Below are 21,021 nucleotides of genomic sequence, written 5' to 3' on the forward strand. Positions count from 1 at the left end.
TGATTAAGATTTTTAAATGCAAAGTTACTTTTATTTCTTTCTTTTACAGGCTGACAGAAATGTGACTGTTCTCTTTCTCAGTGAAATTGTTTGGGAAAAATTTCGTCCAAATACTGGATGCTTTGAGCCATTTGTCTTATATTTCCCTGATTACAGCATAGGTAAACCTTAAAACATTGTTTTGGCAAATGTTATGCAGGAGAATAGTTTTTGTTGTTTGAAAGATTAAACTAGCATATTCAAATGGGAATACTTTGATATTCAAAGTATTTTGATATTCAAAGTATTTGAATATCAAATGGGAATATCAAAGTATTACACTGTTAAGGTTTGCTGCCAATCTCAAATAAGATGTTTGTATTTCTGCACTTATAAAATTTACTTTGGAACTGTGAGAGATTATTGTATAATTACTAATTTTTTTTGGATGAGCAACTCTCATATTTGTGCTAATGTATCTTCATTTTTTTAGTCAATACATTAAGATGTATATGTAGTGTGATTATGACATCTGTACGAATAATCAGACTAGACTTGTAAAGCATATTAAGAGTGTGTTGAAATCTTCATTTACTGTATACTTGGGTTAGGTACCATGTTGCGCTTACATCTTTTGATTTTATAAATCTCATTTTCTTTACTGTAACTCATACGGTGCCAATTACTAGCCCTTGTGTTTCTTATTTTCTTGGGGACTGCATTTAATCTTAAATTTCATAGATCCTGATGCTTTTGGTCTTTGGAAGAACACAGTAGTTTTTTGTGTTGCTGAATAGCTTTGTGGATTAATACTGGGCTGTCATACAGAGATGATACTTGGGATTCAGAGATTATAACTATGAAGTATAAGATGATTAGCAGTCTATAAAAAAATAGCATTCCATGACCTTGGCCTCATTAACACTATCCCTCTGAACTAATCAGCTGTAAACATACATTAAGATTAACACATTTTTGTCTGTTTTCACCAGAACAGCAGTCAAATAACACCTTCCGTCTTAGCTAATTAGCTGAATTTTTTTTTTAAACAGCAACCCAAAATAGATGGAGTCCTTATTGTCATTGATTTCTCATCCATAAAAATCCCAAAATAAAGGGTAGGAGGAAAAGTGATAAAGGATTTTATTTAAAAAAAAAAAAAATTCTGTACCTATGTCAGCACTGTTCTTCATAGTTCAGTTTTTTTATGACCCATTTTAAGTGCTGAAAAACTATTTAGAATTTGAGAAAATTACTAAAAAAGTTGATTTTATACATTTCAGTCAAGTTGAATTAATAATGTAAGTCATTATAGAATTAAATTTTAAAAATTCTATAAATTTATAGATTTAAAAATTTACAAAGATACAAAGCAGCATAGATAGAGAGTTTGAGGACAAAAGTAAATAAAATGGTCTTAGTAATTTTAGTGAGTATAGGATAATAGACTTTTGCAAAGTATATAAAATGGAGCCAAGTTAAATTCTGATTATTAAATTTTAGGGCCTTTTTCCTATTCAGTTTTTTTTTTTTTTAAAGCAGAAACACTGTAGTCAGACAAAAAGCCATTCAGAAGGGGAACGTTAATAGATAAGTTGAAATTATGGTTAAGTGTGGAACCAGGGCAAAGAGATTATCTAAGTGGTTAGTGTTATCCTGTCATAATAACTTGAAACATATCATTTTCAGGAATATGGTGTCTGATTTTAAGGACAGCTGTCCTCTTAGCAGTTACGGCTAGGCGCCCAGTTTGGAAGTCTTGTTTTCTGGTCTTTACCTCGTGCAGACTACTCATCTTTTGGTGATGGATATTTTTTCTTTAGAGAGATTATAATGTACTTGATTAGGTTTTTGGTTTAGTTATTGTGTCAGTTTGGACAGATTAAGTTATGTTCTAATAACAATCTGAAATTTCAGTGATTACAGTTTCCTACTTAAGAACATTTGTACTGCTGTTGTCTTACATTTTACTTCTATATTTATTATAAAGCATGTAATACTATATTATAAACCTCAACTATTATTATAAACCTCATGTTAAATATTATTATTTTGGCTTTAAAAAACAGGACAAGAAAGAAAATAACTTTTATTGTTTATCCTGCTGGGGATTTGTTGAATTCTTAAGTTGTGGGTGTATAGTTTCATCAGCTTTGGAAAAATTTCAGACAGTATTTCTTCAAATATTTTGTCTGCCCCATCACCTTTACTTCTCTATCTTTTTTGTGTGGGATTGCATTATAGGTATGTTAGAGCACTTTATATTGTTTTACTGAAAGTCTGTTTATTTAAATTTTAAATCTTTGTGTGTGTGTGTGTTTTATTTGGGTTTTTTTTGTTTGTATGTTTGTATGTCTTTCAGTTCACTGGCTTTTTTTTTTTTTTTTACAAGTGTCTAGTGGGCAGCCAGTCTCATCCTGTAGAATTTTCATTACTGATCTCATTATGCTTTTGTTTTCTTTTATATCCTTGAGCATATGAGCATATTTATAACAGTTGTTTTAATTTTCTTGTTTACTAATTCAATTACCTCTTTTGTTTTGGGTTTGTTCCCTCTGACTAATTTTTCTCCATCTTGGGTATCCGTTATGCTTCTTCATGTGTCTAGTAATTTTTTATTGAATTATAGATATTGTGTTTTTTATTGTGTTTTGGACTTTTTTCTCATTAGCATATTTAATTACTTACAGATACAGTTGACTCTTTTAAGGCTGTTTTTAAACTTTTTTTGGAGAGATAATCCAGAGTAGCCATTATACCAGGGCTAATTTTAGCTCTACTTCTAAGACATAGTTTTTCTGGAATCTCTACTGAATGCCCTGTGTGTTTAGCATGGTCTCTGCCTTCTGACTAGTGGCAGCATGAAAAATTCACAGCCCTGTGTGAATTCTGGGAATTGACATATAGCTCTCCAATGATTGTTTTTTCCCTAAAAATTGTTCTTGCATGGCTTTATAGGGTTTTATCCTGTGCATACACAGATTGGTATTAAGCTAAGACTTGAGGGGAACCCCTGTACAGATTTCTGGAGCTCTTTTTTGGCACAGCTTCCTCCCCTCAGATACGCTGCCCTGCAAATTATAGCTATCTCAGCTCCCTCGGCTCTGGTCTCTCTCCTCAACTCAGTAGGATAAATGAACTCCTTTTGGAACTCTCCTTGCACCACAGTCTTAAAATTACCTCTTGTTAGAAAGCTTGGCTGATGGTAGGACTCACCTTATTTGTTTACCTTTTCTCAGGTATTACGGTCCGTTACTGCCATTTGTTTGATATTTGAAAATAGTTGTTTTCTATAGTGTGTCCAGTTTTTAATTGATTATTAGAGGAGGGTATTTCTGGATGCTCCTACTCCCTCACAACTGGAAGCAGAAGTCTCTCTGCAAGTTAGGAATGGCTTTTCTTTGCACATTAGCATATACTTGGACAGTGAAATTTTAAGACCCAAGGAGACCAACCAGTGGGTTTCTCCTACCCTTTATTTACTACCCGATGATACGCTGTTTTCAGCTTTCTGATATAGATGGGATTTTTTTTTTTCCATGAATTTGAATAGTCCTAGACTGTTAGAGCTGGCATGACTTGCTTATTATAGAATTATACTCAGAGAGTTTTGTCTGTAGTCTATAAACAAGTTGCTAGGTTACTTTTACAGCAACACAGTGAGGATTCCGATTCTTATAAGACTTTCATCAGGGCTGAAATGGGCCAGTGATAACGTCTAATCAACTTTCTTATGGGATACAGAGGGCTACCTGTGAGGAATACCCAGATAGAGATGTTCAGGGGGTACTTAGAAGTGCAATCTGAGCTGGAGACTCAAGTGTTTTCCAAATTTTCTTACCCATTCATTTATAGAAGTTTTTTCTTATTGGTTTTTTTTTTTTTTTTTTTGCTTGTTCATCTCTGTGATATTTATCTCTTCCCTCCATCTCTCTTTTCTTACATCCATCCAGTTATTTGGTAGGTTTTGTAGGTAGATATCTTTGTTTCTAAGTTTTTTGGTACCTTTTAGAAATTTTCAATATATTAGCTATTTCCCCATGCCTAGTTAAAAAATCTTAGTGACGTTGTATTTAAAGTTTGCTGTTAGAATGTAAAAGTACATAGACTCCAAAGGGAAGTTTTGGCTTTTATTTTTATTTTTTCAGCAGTTTTGAAATAAAGCAAATTCAGTAACAGTGTCTCATCTAGTATCCATTCAGGATAATATTCTAAGTATAAAACTAGACTTAGAAGTTTTTTTTTTTGTCAACTTCTGTGTTTAAATATTCCTTAATAGAGCTATTTCTAAACTTATGTTTATAAATTTTCAGATAGTTTATATTTTTTTTTTATCTTGTACCTGTGTCTAATTGATTCGCAGTCACAAAAGTGATTAAAATCAATGGTAAATGACCTTACTAAAAATACTAACTTACTGGGAACCTTAAACAAAAGGAAATTGACATGATTAGAATATCCTGGAAGAGTTTTTACCTGTAATTTTTGCAAAAAACTTGAGCCCTCTGAACTAGGTTTAAAGTTCTAGTCATATGCAAAGAGCTCTTAACTAAGAAGTCTAAGGAGACCATTGCACCAAGAAGTCAAAGGATCTTACGATAAGGAATGAATGTCTAATTGATTCCGGTATTATGACTGGGAAATTTTGAATAATATATAGTTGTTTCCCTTTAAATTTTACTGTGTTTCTAAAATATGATTATTTCCCGCAGGGTAAAGTATAAGGTTAGGACTCTTAACATGATATTTTATAAAGAGCCTGAGATATAACAGAAGTAGAGTAAAGATATCAAAGTTGTAGGGAGAAAACATGTTTTATAAAAGGGGGAATAACAAAGTAAGGACTAAGATCAGGTGATGATTATTGTAAAAAAATTAATTATTTTCATTTTACAAAACATGAGCATTTTCTAGTTTGTTGGCAGTTTATGTACTATCCCCTTTTTTTTTCCTAGTTGATTTACTTAATAGGAAGAAAAACTAGAATCTACAGTATTTTTTCCCTTATTACTGATTTTGCCGGTCATAAGGTTCTTGAGATTTTCTTCAGCTGTCATTGTTTTCTATTTGTCTTAATATTTAATAATTTTTTTTACCATCAGTTTCAAAATTTCGATTACATTTTCAGAATTATTTTTACTCAAAACACTTCTGACACCAAATGTGTGGGGTATTTTTGTTCACCCAACAGCAAATTCTTCAGTTCTCTAGATATCAAGTGGGTGTCCTAAAATTCAATTCACTTCTGACACTAACTACCAGAAGTTAGTGCAGACCTCACAAGTTAAGGACTTAGTCCTACAAGAATATTAGCACTTCAGACACCAGTCTAAGTCCCAGGTTTCTACCTGTACTCCTGAAGACTGGTTATAAATTGGGGTTTCACGTGACCCCCTCCTCAGGTTTGATAATTTGCTAGAATGGCTCACTGAACTCAAGAAAACAACTTTACTTATTCCGTTTATTATAAAGGGTACAAATGAACAGCCAGATGAGCAGGTACACAGGACAAGGACCAGTGGGGTCCCAAGCCTAGGAGCTTCTGTCCATGTGAGGCTGGGGTGTGCTACCCTCTCAGCATGTGGATATATTTACTATCCTGGAAACTCAGAACCTCATCATTTAGGATTTTTTATGGAGGTGCCATTATATAGTCATGATTTGATTAAATCGTTGGTCATTGGTCGTGGATTCGATCTTTAGCCCTTCTCCTTTTCCCAAGGACAGGAGGTGGGGCCTTGATATGGTTTGGCTTTGTGTCCCCACCCAGATCTCATCTTGAATTATAATCCCATAATCCCCACATGTCATGGAGGGACCTGGTGGAAGGTAATTGAATCATGGGGGCGGTTCCTCCATGCTGTTCTTAAGACACTGAGTTCTCATGAGAGCTGTTGGTTGTATAAGTGTCTGGCATTTCCCCTGCTGGCACTCATTCTCTCTCCTGCTGCACTGTTAAGAGTGCCTTCCACCATGATTATAAGTTTCCTGAGGCCTCCCCAGCCATGCAGAACTGTGAGTCAATTAAACCTCTTTTCTTTATAAATTACCCAGTCATGGATATTTCCTCATAGCAGTGTATGTGAGAATACAGGCCTCTAATCACTTGGTTGGTTCCTCTGACAACCAGTCCCCATCCTGAAGCTATCTAGGGGCCCACTGTATTAGTCCATTCTCACACTGCTATAAACATACCTGAGACTGGGTGATTTATAAATTTATAAAGAAAAGAGGTTTAATAGACTCACAGTCTGTGGGCTGTACAGGCTTCTGCTTCTGGGGAGGCCTCAGGAAACTTGCAGTCATGTTGGAAGGTGAAAGGGAAGCTAACACATCTTCATAAGATCAGCAGGAGAGAGAGCGTGAAGGGGGAATTGCTGCACACTTTGAGACAACCAGATCTCATGAGAACTCTTATCACAAGAACAGCGAGGGGGAAGTGGCTCCATGAGTCAGTCACCTCCTACCAGGCCCCTCCTCCAACACTGAAAATTTCAAATGAGATATGGGTGGGGACACAGAGCCAAACCATATCACCCATCAAGAAACACCTCATTAGTATAAATTGAGGTATGTTTTAAAAGGGCTTATTAGGAGTAACAAAAGATACTCCTCTTATCCTTCTCATTCAGGAAATTATGAGGGCTTTTAGAAGCTCTGTGCCAGGAACCGGGGTGAAGATCAAATACATATTTTTTATATCACAAATCACACTTTTCTATTCTAATATTGTAATAGTTTTATTATTCCTTAATTATGGCTGGGTTTGGTTTTTTTTTTAAATACCTTTGTTATAAAATGCTTGAAGATATGATTAGGGTACTGTGTTAATTAAGTTATTTTGTGTCCTGTGAACAGGGAACCTTCAAAAGATCCTGTCCCATGATCATCCTCCAGAGTATTCAGCTGATTTCTATGCTGCCTACATTAACATTCTTCTTGGAGTTTTCTACACTGTTTGTCGAGATTTGAAAGAGCTCAGACATCTGGTAAATGAATGTTTTGCTTGTATATATATGTGTGTGTGTGTGTGTGTGTATAAATATATGTGTATATATATCTTTTAATATTTTCCTTGTAGAAATGGTGTGAGATAGGTTAGAAACTGAAATTTTATTCTGGGAATTTGCATATGGCCTCTTGAGGCTAACATACCATAAGAAGGTAGATGTTTGTGGGTTAGTACAAACTTTGCTTGTTCTGATCAGAAAAATGTCATTCTCAGATCTTCTCACTCTTCCTTGTTTTTTCTCTAATTGCAGAAAATGCAGAACTCCATTAAAATCAAAATGAGGAATAACAGAAAACAGATGTAAAAATTTGAGTAGTTTTACAACTCTGTTAATATTTTGTAACAGATTTTGTTCAAGTTTTATGTATGCAATGATTGAGGTCTAGAATCTAGATGGATTTGAGTATGGTTGGAAGCTTTCATTGCAGGTCTTTCATTAACCAGTGACCCTGAGCTGGTGATCTTTGTATAGATGGTTCTTTTTAATTTTTTTTTAAACAATTAGAATAGCTGTTTATATATCATAGACAGTTTGAAAAATGCTGATGTTGAATTTTTCTTTGACCTTTTTTGTTTAATTGTGGGGATGGGAAAGGAAGGAGACAAGAATTTCTAGTTTCCCTTTTAGAAATCCTTAATTAATAATTAAGATCTTAGCTCCATTTAACAGAAAATAGTAATATATCTGAGGCTGGAAAACAGTCACTTTCAAAGTAACAGATTCTATGTCTGTTAACACATTTTCTTCACTTTGTTCTTTTTCTCTTTCTGCCCTGAGAAGTGTTACTTAGATTCAGTGTGTGTTTGAGACAGAACATAGAAGACAACTATTTAAAATTATACTCACATTTAGTATGTTCTTGAAAGTTTCAGATTTCAGGGTTCCTCTGATTTGCATGTAGATTTCAGATGTCTTCTCAGGAAAAAACAAAACGGTTTTTCCAGTTCCAGTTTATCACTAACATTCTTCTAGAAGTTGGATGTCTTGGGATCCCTGGCTTCTGAGGGAAATGATAACACAAGAGACAGAGAGGAGAGGGTCAGGAAAACGTACCTGGGTGAGATGAACTTAGGAGCAAATTATCCTCCTCTGTCTTCACTGGAAAGTAACTTGCAGTTACCACTGTTTAGCACTCAAATCCTGTGGGAATCTGTGCTGGCAGCTATTTCAAAGTAGATTATAAAATATAAGAAGAAAAAATTTAGGGAAAATATTTATGGGAAAATAAAATGTAAAGAGAGAAATATTTATTTAAATATAGTATTTTTAAAAGTTCTTTGGGTTTCACTGAGGAATGACTTTATTTAGGGTAAGGTTACAGCTTTCTTAAAAATCATATTCATAAATGTGAAGTATGGTTTAAGTCTTATACTACTATCGGTAATAATAAATACAGAAAAGGATCCTTAAACATTAGAGAAAAATAGCACAGTGTTCTTAAGTTTTCTCTATATATAGAACATAGAAAAATAAAGATACTCATTTTCCTTTTTTCTTCAGATGTATAGTGTTGTTTGTGTTTGTCTCAAAGTTTGTAAGTGGCATGTTTCTTGAAAGTTTATTAAATCACCTGAAAAATATTCTTTTCAGGGATCTTTTCTGGAAAGATGCTTTATGAACTGATATTTCTGTATTTCTTAGAGGCTAGTTCTATAGGTAGCTTAAGATAGGAGAAAATAAAGTACTACTTTGATATTCATTTAGGTTTGTTTTCTCTAACAAACCTTATGATACTGCCTTTTTAACTGTTATTCATAAATTCTTAAACATATTTTAGTGTTTCAACCAAAAAGAAAATCAATACAATTGCCCCTTAGTATACTTGGGGGATTGGTTCCAGGACCAGTCCCATGTATATCAAAATCTGAGCACACTCAAACCCTGCAATCAACTCTGCAGAACCTGAGTGTACAAAAGTTAGCCCTCCATATACATAGGTTTTGCATTCCCTGAATACTATGTTTTTGATCTGTGTTTGTGATCTGCATTTGGTTGAAAAAAAAAATCTGTGGACAAGTGGACCTTCATAGTTCAAACCTATGTTGTTCAAGGGTCAATTGTTTATTTTGATAAGCCAAATTGTGTACCAGTAGCTGTTAACATTATGACACTGTAGTGTTATTAAACTATGCTTAGATCTGAAAATCTAAAATCACAGTAAGGAAGTTTGGCTGAAGCGAATAATGTCTTCTTGATTCTTCTTCTCTACACTTAATATTAGCCAAATTTGGAAGATTTTTCTACTTTAAATAATTGTTTTTTATGAAGTAGAATAGGAAGAAATTAATGATTTGGTTCTTAGTTTTCTGTTACCTACTTACATGTTACATAGTTACACATTTATATATATCTTTTTTCTATGCCTCATTGAATAATTTGATATGAAATACTTGGGAACAAACATATATATATATATACACACACACACATATATATATTTTTTTAATAAATGGAAGCAGTATGTTTTTAACCAGTTTGCTTAAACGACTGTTCAGTAGAATTCCAATGCTGATTCATAGAAAACTAATAAGTAGTTATAATTAGTTAATTAGTACTCCTCAAACTTTAGAATACATAGAATTTCTAGAGAGATCGTTAGACATAGATTCCTGGGTCTCATCCTCAGAGATTCTGATTTGGTATGCCTGAGATGATGCCAAGAACTTGGATTTATAACAGTCTCAGGTAGTGCTGCCAATCCAAATATTTTGAGTCATACGAAACTCGATGATGTTTAATTGATGAGAATGTTCAGACATTAGAAAATAACAGTTAATTATTTGGGCTTGAGGTTTTTCATTATATGTTTTATGGTTCTGTATGACATAAATATAACCTAAAAGTACAAATTATGCTTTGTTACTGTAGGGAAATTCATATTTTTACCCTGCAGTTTTGGTAATTTGAATCTATAAAACAAACTAATAATAGATTCATGGGAAAAAAAGGCATACAAATTTATTTTTTAATTTTAATTTAATTTTATATTGAGTTCCAGGATACATGTGCAGGACGTGCATGTTTGTTACATAGGTAAAATGTGTGCCATGGTGGTTTGCTGCACCTATCAACCCCTCACCTAGGTATGAAGTCCTGCATACATTAGTTATTGCATACAAATTTATTAATATGCATATGGGCACAGGAGCCTTACACAAAATATAAGACTCAAAAGGTGGGGGGCAGAAATGGGGGCCAGCTGATTCAAATTTTTATACCATCCTGAGGCTACAGAAAGAAAATGGGCTTGGAGCATGGCATAACAGGTTATTGGAGGGAGAGGAGGAAAGACGTGGTTAGGGAAGGCACTCTTGTTGTGCAAATGAAACCTCATAGGTAGCAACTTCCAGAAAGAATAGATGGTAGCCTGTGCTAAGTTTCTCTGTCAGACCTTCAAAGGTGTCAGACCCTCAAATCTCTTTCTTGAGAGTTAGTCTTTCCTAGATCCAAGGTGGGGGATGATCAGAGAAAGCCTGCTTGTATCTGCTGTTTCCTTATTTCCTCTACAGATGCAATTCTCCCTCACAAAAAGGAGCTTTTCAGGGCTATTCTTGTGCTTGCAACCCTTCTGATTAGCCATATCAAAATATACCAAAGAAGTGTATTTTTGGTGAGACACTCCATTCTCCTAATTTTGTATACAGAGGCTAATGTATTAGGCAGAATTTAGCCAATTAAAGAATATTTTGTGTTGTGCTGTCATTATTGGTATTTTTGCTGTTTTGTTGTAGTAATAAGCTACAATTACATTTTTTTTAAAGAAAGAATCAGAGTCTTGCCATGTCCTCCAGGCTGGAGTGCAATGGCTGTTTACAGGCGCAGTCACAGCACACACTACAGTCTTGATCTCCTGGGCTCAAGTGATCCCCCTGCCTCAGCCTGAGTAGCTGGGATTACAGGCACATGCCACTGTGTATAATTACATTTGACTTGAGCAAATGTGTTTAAGTAAAATTTCCTGAATATTAATACAGATTTTACTTGAAAAATAAATGTCTAATTGTGATCAATCAGTGCTTTTTTCTTCCCTTTTTTTCTTTACTTACAGGCAGTACTTAATTTTCCTAAATATTGTGAACCTGTGGTTAAAGGAGAAGGTAACTGTGTAATTTTACTTATTAATATTTATTTTGAGAAAGGTTTTTACAAGATACAAATTACTGAAATTTTCTTCCCTTTGGGGTAGCAAGTGAACGTGATACTCGCAAACTGTGGAGAAATATTGAACCTCATTTGAAGAAAGCCATGCAGACTGTTTATCTCAGGGAAATATCAAGGTAATTTTCTATTTAGTATGCATACTATTTTTTATGTCTTTACTCAGGATATATACTCTCTCAACTGAAATAACAGACAGAGGGACTCTAAAAGAAAACGATACCTGTTTGAGAATTGGCATTGCGATGGGAAAGCACATGCTGTAGTAAACTCTGCATCTTCAGGGAGGTAAAGGAAGACAAGGTTTTTAAAGGAAGAATGAAGTGAATTACATAATTGTTTTGAGATAATTATTCTTCACTACAAGGATCTGTTACGGTTCAGAGCTGGACAGGCAGTTGCTGGGCAGATGTCCTCATGGAGGTATTTTTTTGTGTAAGATTGCATTAGCCTTTATACAAGGTTATGTTTTTTTTCTGTCTTTTGTAATAGTTCGTTTTATCAGGCATTATGGATGAGAAGCCTTCGTGGCCTTTCTTGGCTCTGTTTGTCAGGATTTTTAACGCGTGACTCCATTTTGATTCTGACAACTTTTACTTTTTCCCCTTTTAATCAAGATTTTTCTCCAAAAGCATTGCTGATCAGTCATCCTGTATTTAGGTTTTTATTGTCCCTTGGTGACAGAACGGACCTGTCCTGGGTTGTTGTCTGGTCACCCGTTGAAGGGAGTGAGTGGTAGCTAGGAGTCAGTGTCAGAACCCTTTTAGCCACAAGGGAGGTTTGAAGGGAGTGGCTAAGTCTACCTAGAGTCTGTTGTTAAGTTTAATTTTGTCTGTTCCGTAGGTGTTGGCTATCATTGCAAAGTGCTTGGGCCAGCATTGTTCTGTTAGGAGTTGTACTTCTGTAGAAATTGTTTTTTGAGACAGAGTTTCACTCTGTCGCCTAGGCTGGAGTGCAATGGCACAATCTTGGCTTACTGCAACCCCTGCCTCCCGGGTTCAAGCAAGTCTCCTGTCTCAGCCTCTTGAGTAGCTGGGATTACAGGCGTGTGCCACCATGCCTTACTAATTTTTGTTGTTTAGTAGAGACGGGGTTTCACCATGTTGGCCAGGCTGATCTCAAATTCCTGACCTCAGGTGATCCGCCTGCCTCGGCCTCCCAAAGTGCTGGCGTTACAGACATGAGCCACCGCACTTGGCCACTGCAGAAATTTGACAGGCAACAAGTACAAAGTTTACAAAAGAAAATACAAAGTAAAATGTATAGTAATAGGACAATCCTAGTTTGTATAGTGCTTTTGAACTGTGAACCTCGGCTTAAAGGGAACCTACTGAGTAAATCAGATGACCACAGGGAGTTAGTGAGACTTCTAACCATGTGGCCTCTTTTCTTATTTGGGTTATGTAGGTCTCAACTTTCCCAGAGGAATTTATTCAAGTACAGCTTGTGGTATTAGCAGTAACACAGACATTTTCTTTTTTTTTTTTTTTTTTTTTTTTTTGAGACGGAGTCTTGCTCTGTCGCCCGGGCTGGAGTGCAGTGGCCGGATCTCAGCTCACTGCAAGCTCCGCCTCCCGGGTTCACGCCATTCTCCTGCCTCAGCCTCCCGAGTAGCTGGGACTACAGGCGCCCGCCAGGTCGCCCGGCTAGTTTTTTGTATTTTTAGTAGAGACGGGGTTTCACCATGTTAGCCAGGATGGTCTTGATCTCCTGACCTCGTGATCCACCCGTCTCGGCCTCCCAAAGTGCTGGGATTACAGGCTTGAGCCACCGCGCCCGGCAACACAGACATTTTCTTATGTAACCAATAGATACAGATCAATTTTATCATCTAGTATCACATGACTGAGTTGAAATAAAGCAGAGTGAGCTACAATTGTATGAGGGTTATTGCCCAAGTTGCCCACTAGATGGACTAAAGAATCTTTTAGGTCAGGTTCTATTAACTTACCAGCAGTAGCTACTGATTGTGAAATTTCAGTTATACCATTATCCTATCAAATGAAAATGGTAGGCATTAAGAGAAGTAAGAGTCTCATTATGATGTGGAGTCTTGTTCTAATATCTTCGAAAAAACTGTTTCCACCATGAAACTGTCGACTTCTTATTCTGCTTTGTAGTTCGACTGTCTCTGGTTATGGCATTTAGTGGTTTTTTGACCCTTCTGTGTGGTCCACACATCAGGTACAAGGTTTGTTCCTTAAAATTCATCTAGCTTCAATGTATAAGGCTTCAGGAACAGAGTAGTTCCCCTTTTTGGCAATTTTATAGAAGAAAGTTGGATTGGGGGATCCTAGAAGAATTTAGAATCTAGTCTAGGCTACAGGTTGATTATAAAAACTCAAATACGATGCGTAAAGCTACAAACTAATAACAGGTGCATTATAGGTTTTTTTTTTTAAGAAACATAACCTTTTCTCTCTATATTGATCACATAGGTATCTCAGATTTTAAAACCTTTTGAGTCTAGGAAGTCAAACTAAGGTCAACTTAAGATTTTATTTAATATCTACAATCTTCAGGTTCTTGGGCCTGCCAGGAAGTGGCATTTTTTACTCACTCACTGTAAGACTGGGAATCCTTGAAACCAGGCAATTCTGTGCACATTTTCTAATGTGATATGACAGTCAAAGTCTTGGTAATATAACCAGTGTTTCCAGTTACATCGTGTTATAAAGAGAGAGCAAATTCTTATTGAACTTAGTAAATAAACTTATTTTCAAGGAGAAAAAAAATCCCCATGAATAGTTTTTGAATTTTAGAAGGATGAAATAGGGAGAAAAAGCAGATGCTTCACCTTGGTTCACAAAATATACTTTACTAAATTGCTAATTAGCAGTTTCCTAAAACTATACAGGTAGCTTAAGAGAGAAAATTTTCTCAAATCTAGAAAACAAAAACAAGCAAAAAACTGATAATGTTTCAAATAAAAATCATAAAAACATCCTCTTCAGTTATTCAGTCTCATGTAATTAATTTTTGTTCTGTTTGATCTTGATTAGCAGTTTCATGAACCCATCATTTCTTCATTAGAGTTCCGATAGATTTTTATTTAGTCCATTGATCTTTAAGTTACTAGAAACTTGTATTTAAGAGTACTTGTTAGAATCTTTTTTTATGAATCTGATTGCAAATGGTTTTAGATAAAAATCAGAACAATAACTGTAGGATGACAGAGACTTAAAATAGCCATGGTTAAAAATTTGATGAAAGTTTACCATAATCAGAAATTGACAGAGAAATTTGATTGTTTTTTGCAGCATACATATAATCACCACAATTATGACTTGATGGTATATTAGATCTCTAAGTTTTATATAATTTTAGAACAATGATATTCATCACATACCTATAAATATAACTAAAAGAAGATCCAGTATTATCATTTGGCAATGCTTCTTACACAATTTACAAAACAAATTTAATCATTTAATATCTTTACAATGTGAGAAATATGTCCTTTGAGGCTTTCCAGGGGCCTAGCTAGAAAATCCAAAAGTTAGTTCTAGGTCAAACATGTTTAATTTAGAATTTTGATATTGGGGAGGTCTATCAGATGCGAAAAGGTTTAAAACACCTGGTCAAAACAGGATCACAGGTCACTGTAAAATAATAGTCATTCATTTAACCAGAATGATAATCAAAGGACTTCAAAAGCAATATAGAAAGTTACTTGGATTTAAAAAATGTTAACCCTTTCAAAACTATTTTCCTAAGTAATAAAACATAAAAAGCTAGTAAGAACACAGAAAGTTATCTTGATAAAATGCAAAATATTTGTTTCTTGGGCCAGTTACCAAAAAAGTAGAGAAAAACCTCTTGCAGTGTGATTGTTTCTCCTTATGGGAAGCCCATTTAGATAACCTGGAAGTTGAACCCAGCAAAAACAGTATTTGATTTTAATCAGACCCAGGAAGAATGTGTGGTCAAGGTTGTGAGAACACACCATGAGTGTAAACAAGAAAACTAGTACCTTGAGCAGGGAAATACATGGCTTTTAGTAACAGCATGGGAACTTTCCTGGTTACATGGAATAATTCAGACACATTCAGAAAAACCAAGTGTACAGAATCAAGTTATACTGGAGGAAAACATTGCTTTTGTAGGCCATCAAGACAAACATTTTAGAATTAAGACTATAACAGCAGAGTTATAATCAGAGGAAAAAAGTTACAAGAGCTGATGAAAAAGTTAAAGGAGAGAGTTATCACCTCAGTCAAGATTAAAGGTGTACTTTTTCAAGGGGAGAAAGAGTTGAAAGCAGTGATATATGCAGTAAGATGCAGCAAACATTAAACTTCTGAGATATAAATCTGAGGAGCTTTAAGAGGAAAACTCTACCTTAAGAAATGAAATTACCATCCTAAGTGAAGAAGACAGCTTTACAAATGTGAAACTAGAAAATTAAATGAAGACTGTGAAACAGGAAAAAAAAAATTTTTTTTTCTAATGTAGTGGACCAAATTTTTAGTTTTGTATTGAGGATTGAGGGATATATTTATCTCAAACTTTAATCTTTGGAAAGACTTACAAATAATTCCCTTCTAATTACAGCCAACTTGATCATACACAAATTTAATAAATCTACCCTTCACAAACGTTATAATGATTTACATAAACTGTCCATGACATGCTTAGATCTTTAGTTATTTTCTTATACTTTTAAATAACTACATTTAGGACAAAATATTTACCACACAAAATTATTTCTCAAATTTACCCTTTTTTTTGACTGGGTGTGATGCTTCACACGTGTAATTCCAGCACTTTGGGAGGCCAAGGCAGGAGAATTGCTTGAGCACGGGAGTTCAAGACCAGCCTGGACAACATGGTGAGACCCTGTCTCTTAAAAAAAAAAAAAAAAAAAATTCACTTTAACCTTCTTTTACCTAAAATACATATTTATACCCTTAACTTTACACATCTGTGTCTCCTACTTACTGGTGCCTTTCTATCCTGTTTCTGTTTTCTTAAATTTACTTTTTAAAATAACCTTAAATAACCTTCAGAATTTAGACAAAATTATTCTTTTTTCTCAATAAAGAACACTTTTTTTTTGGCTTTTTAAGAATTCTCATTACAAACACATCTTACGTTTTGGGGTACACTTTGTGTACAGAATTATATATGTTAATTAGAATTGTTAAGGTAACTTTTAGTAACCTTATTAATAAATGGTGCTAGGAAATCTGGCTAGCTATATGCAGAAAAACAGAAACTAGACCCCTTCATTCACCTTATACAAAAATTAAGATGAAGTAAAGACTTAAATGTAGAACTCAAAACCATAGGCAATACCATTCAGACATAGGCGTTGGCAAAAGAAGAAAACCTAGGCAACACCATTCAGGACATAGATGTTGGCAGAGACTTCATGACTAAAACACCAAAACCAATTGCAACAAAAGCCAAAATTGACAAATGGATCTAATCAAACTAAAGAGCTTCTACATAGCAAGAGAAACTGTCATCAGAATGAACAAGCAACCTACGGAATGGGAGAAAATGTTTGCAAGCTACCCATCTCTCCAAGGTCTAATATCCAGAATCCACAAGGAACTTTAACAAACTTACAAGAAAAAAACAACCACATCAAAAAGTGGGTGAAGGATATGAACAGACACTTCTCAAAAGATGACATTTATGTGGCTAACATATGAAAAAAGCCCATGGCACATGTGTACCTGTGTAACAAACCTGCACGTTCTGCACATTTATCCTAGAACATAAAGTAAAATTTAAAAAAATAATTCTCATTAAAAACATATCTTATTTTGGGGGGTATACTTTGTGTACAGAATTATATATGTTAATTAGAATTGTTAAGGTTACTTTTAGTAACCTCAATTTCTAGTAAAAACCTAGGAAGCAAGAAACTGTCATATATCAGTTTTTTATAGATGAGAGCAATTTTATAATTTTATAAATATGTGTCTCTATAACCTTTTATGTGTAGTGATAGTCCCAAATATAGTCCTTTTATAGACATTAAGAAGCCAAGAGCAAACTTATGTTTAGTAATTTATATTTCAGTATTTTATCTTATTTGGAAGTGATTCAGACATTTAATGAGTGTTATTTAATTCAACTATTTATAAATGTTTGTGCCACCTACATTCATCTAATTTATTTATTTTTAACAATTGTAAGTAGATTTCTTATGAAAACTGAGGCATTAGGCAAGGCTAGTCATTAGTTCAGGCCATTTCCATGTTAATCATTTTTATAGCCTATGAATATCAGGTATTCACCTAAGTGAGAACCTTAAAGTTAAAGTTGTGGGTATTTTGCTGATTACTTTGGAGATACAGCTGTTTTTATTAAACCAACAATATTAAATTAGTCTTATTTATCAAAGAGTTACACAAACAAAGATTGTTCTGTTTTTAGGCTGAGTTTATAGTTTTGTACTTTTGTGTCAAACCCTTATACCTTATTAAAACCTCTTGTCTAGCGGAGACAAATATAAAACTACCTTGCCCATAAATTCCGGCAAAAATTTATGCTGACAGTTCTGAACACATTTCTATTTTTGTTTTATCAACAAGCTTAAAACCAGCTTGCTTATTTATTTTTATATTTTAAAAAGTATTGAACTACTGTACATAAAAAATAAAATCCTAAGCTCCCTAACCAACTAGATGGACTCCTGGGCGAAGGGGACCCCACAGAAACCTGAAAAACTCTATTCCTGGCCTTGAGGGAAAGGGAGGCTAGACACATCCATTATAGCCCCTCCCTTTTGGAGCTTAGGCACAACTGACCATCATTAACATTAAAGCAGAGAGATCATAAGAGTGACAAAACAGACTCTTTGTGTAAATAAGAAACTAAAGTCCAACTGGACTCTGATATAGAATCACATGACAAATAGCAGACAATAAAGGAAATCAAAGTATTTTACCCCAAAATATTTCTTTGACTTGTTTTGAAATGGCCCTGTAAAGCCTTCTTTAATGCAGCCAGGCTTTCCCTTTCTACGCCTTTCCTAGATAACTAGCTTATTTATTAAAGGTTCATTTAAGTCACATGTCATTTGGTTTAATTACTGTATATTTTAACAGTTTTCATTATTATTTAAGCCAATCTGAATAGAATTCCCTAAGGGATTTCTGGACAACTGTGCCAGATTTTACCATGTAGACACAACATACAACACAACACGTGTATATATGTATAAACACAAACACATATACACACCAGTTTGTAAAAAGATAGTTGGATCCAAACTGTATTTCTGATAAAATTGGGAATGACTAAACTTTATTTGTCCCAGTAGGCAATCTTATGAAGACTGTACCAACATTTTGGATAAAGCGGTTTCCATAGCAGTTTGATTTTTAAAAACACTTCTTTTTATCTTTTTTTCAGTTTCAGATGAGTTTAGTGTTACACATTCCAATGTTTTTATTTTTTAGATAGGACTAACTGAATTATATAAGAAAAAAATCTCCAAGTATCCTAGAATTAGTAACAAATCTATCTTTTGTTTATTGGTCTCATTTGCTTGACTAGTCGGTGCAGATGGGGAAGTGTTTTAGCGGGGTGTTTTGGTTGGTTTGTTTCAGCTTTTTCTAGTCGCTACATGGCAGACAAAGCCATTTTTATGCCAGACAGAGAAATGTTGTATTATTGCTCTGAGCTCAAGATTTTGACCTCTTTGATCTGAGAGCCTAACTCTTGTAAACATTTATCTCTTTTCTTTTAGAACTATCAACTCTTTAATTAACTGTTCCATCACTCAAAGCAATTGTTAGTAAGGCAAACCTGAATTTACATTTCCAGAAAATGTCTAGGTTGTCAGTTGCCATGGAGCTGATGTAATTTGTAAAACAATAATTTGAAAGCACTCTAAAACTTTTTCCCCCTTTGTTTCTATCTTGGCTTGAATGCCATAGCAGCAAGTTTGTCTGAATACCAGCAGAAAAAGTTATTAGATTCAAAGTAGACAGGAAAAAAACAGAAAGGTAGAGAAATTAGAATACTCTACATATTTTAATTCTTTCGTTGGTTGCAGTTTTTTAAATAAGTTTCAATAGTTCAAATAGTGGCTATTGTGCTCCAAATTTTCCTTGATGTCGTGGCAAATCCGTTTGGGCCTGCAGCAGCCTCAATTCTTTTCTTCCCAGAAGAAAGAATTCTACCAAGAAACATAAGGCAGAAGGAGAGACTGAGGCAAGTTTTAGAGCAGGAGTGCAAGTTTATTGTATAGCTTTAGAGCAGGAACAAAAGGAAGTACTCTTGTAAGAAAGCCAAGCAGGCGACTTGAAAGATAAGTGCCCCGTTGACCTTTAACTTAGAGTTTTATATGTTGGCTTACTTCTGGGTTCCTGCAACCCTTCTCTAATTCCTCCCTTGTGATGGGCTGTCCATGTGCACAGTGGCCTGCTAGCCCTTGGGAGGTGAGCATGTGCAGTGTGTTTACTGGCCTTGTACACATGCTCACTGGAGGTGTTCTTCCCTTACCAGTGGAATGTCCCTGGAAGGTCATATAGTAGTTAAACGCCTCTATTTTGCCTCGTACTGCACATACCTGAGCTTACCTACACAGCTCCTGAGATCTTACTGGAAAGCCGCTGATCACCAGTCTCAGGTGTTTCTATCTATTGGGAGACTGCCTTTGCATGGTACCAGCTGTGACCAATTATTAGAGATACAGTGTGACAATAGCCTGCCCATCACCCTAAGGTCGCCTGACATTCCTGATGGGGTAGGGGGAGCCTTCTCCTGTCCTGCTTATGCCTGACTAGCTACCCTCTGTAACAATTTGCCCATCAGTTAAAAAATATGCCCAAGAATAGTCCGTAATATAGCTGGCTGGAATCCCCAAAGGAAGATTGTTTTGGCATGCCTTTAGAATTTGAGGATCCCATTTTCTTTCTTACTAATCACTCAAAAACAAAGAAAATCCTATAAATCTTGTCAGGGAATATTAGGCATTTGGACCAGTGTTTGATGGTGGTGACCATCGTGGTGGCTTTTAATTAGCCATCTTGTGCCTACCATTTAGAATGTTTATTTTTGTGTCTTGTAGATTCTTAGAAGTAAGCAAGGGAAAAGAGCTAAATTATGTACAGATGTATGTTACCAAACCAAAATGAAACCAAGATAAGAGTAGTCACAAAAATTTTAAACCCAGGTATGCAGATTAAACAAAATACTAAATTAGGCATGCAGAACCAGAAGTGAATTCACCAGAAAAGACATACCTCACGAACACAAATTTTGTAGTAACCAGAGTATTCAAACCAGAAGGACACTTGTCCTTATTCCAGAAAGGGATTGCCAGAAAAAGCAAAAAGTTGTTATTATCCCAAGAGGATTGTAAGGCCCTTTATTAAGGTGGCCTTAATCAGATCCTGAATGAATTCAGGAGCTTCCATCAAAAAGCAGGAGGCTCACTAGGGCAGAAAAGGTGAGCCGCGGAAGCAGAAAGCTCAGAGGGCTCAAGTGAGTACTATTTACCAGTTCTAAGAATTGCTGAGTCCTTCTGAAGGTGATCTTGCTGCAGGTCCCACTTCTGACTCCAGAATATGTCAACCTAAATAACAGAGAGGGACTCTAAAAGAAAATGATTTATCTGTTTGAGAATGGGCATTGCAGTGGGAATGCACATGTTGTAGTAAACTCTGCATATTCAGGGAGGTAAAGGGAGACAAAGGTTTTTAAAGGAAGAATGAGAAGAATTACGTAATTGTTTTGAGATAATTATTCTTGGCTACAAGGATCAATAACAAAGGTGGTACCAGTTCAGAGTTTGACAGGCAGTTGCTGGGCAAACATCCTCACAGGATTTTTGTATAAGGTTATGATGGCCTTTGTGCAAGATTATGGTTTTTTTCAGTTTTTTGCAATAGTTGTTTTATTAAGC

General features: G+C 35.1%; 1 protein-coding gene across 1 annotated transcript in view; it reads left to right on the top strand.

The window, feature by feature from the left end:
• ORC5 (origin recognition complex subunit 5) overlaps positions 1-21,021 on the top strand; it is an 81,629-nt gene that overhangs the window by 11,472 nt on the left and 49,136 nt on the right. The window contains exons 5-8 of the mRNA XM_010380472.1: positions 50-161; positions 6,838-6,968; positions 11,041-11,089; positions 11,179-11,269. Coding sequence (XP_010378774.1) covers positions 50-161; positions 6,838-6,968; positions 11,041-11,089; positions 11,179-11,269 — 383 coding nt within the window. The remainder of the gene's footprint in view (positions 1-49; positions 162-6,837; positions 6,969-11,040; positions 11,090-11,178; positions 11,270-21,021) is intronic.

Source organism: Rhinopithecus roxellana, chromosome 6 (genome assembly GCF_007565055.1).
Source record: "Rhinopithecus roxellana isolate Shanxi Qingling chromosome 6, ASM756505v1, whole genome shotgun sequence".
Taxonomy (NCBI): Eukaryota; Metazoa; Chordata; class Mammalia; order Primates; family Cercopithecidae; genus Rhinopithecus; species Rhinopithecus roxellana.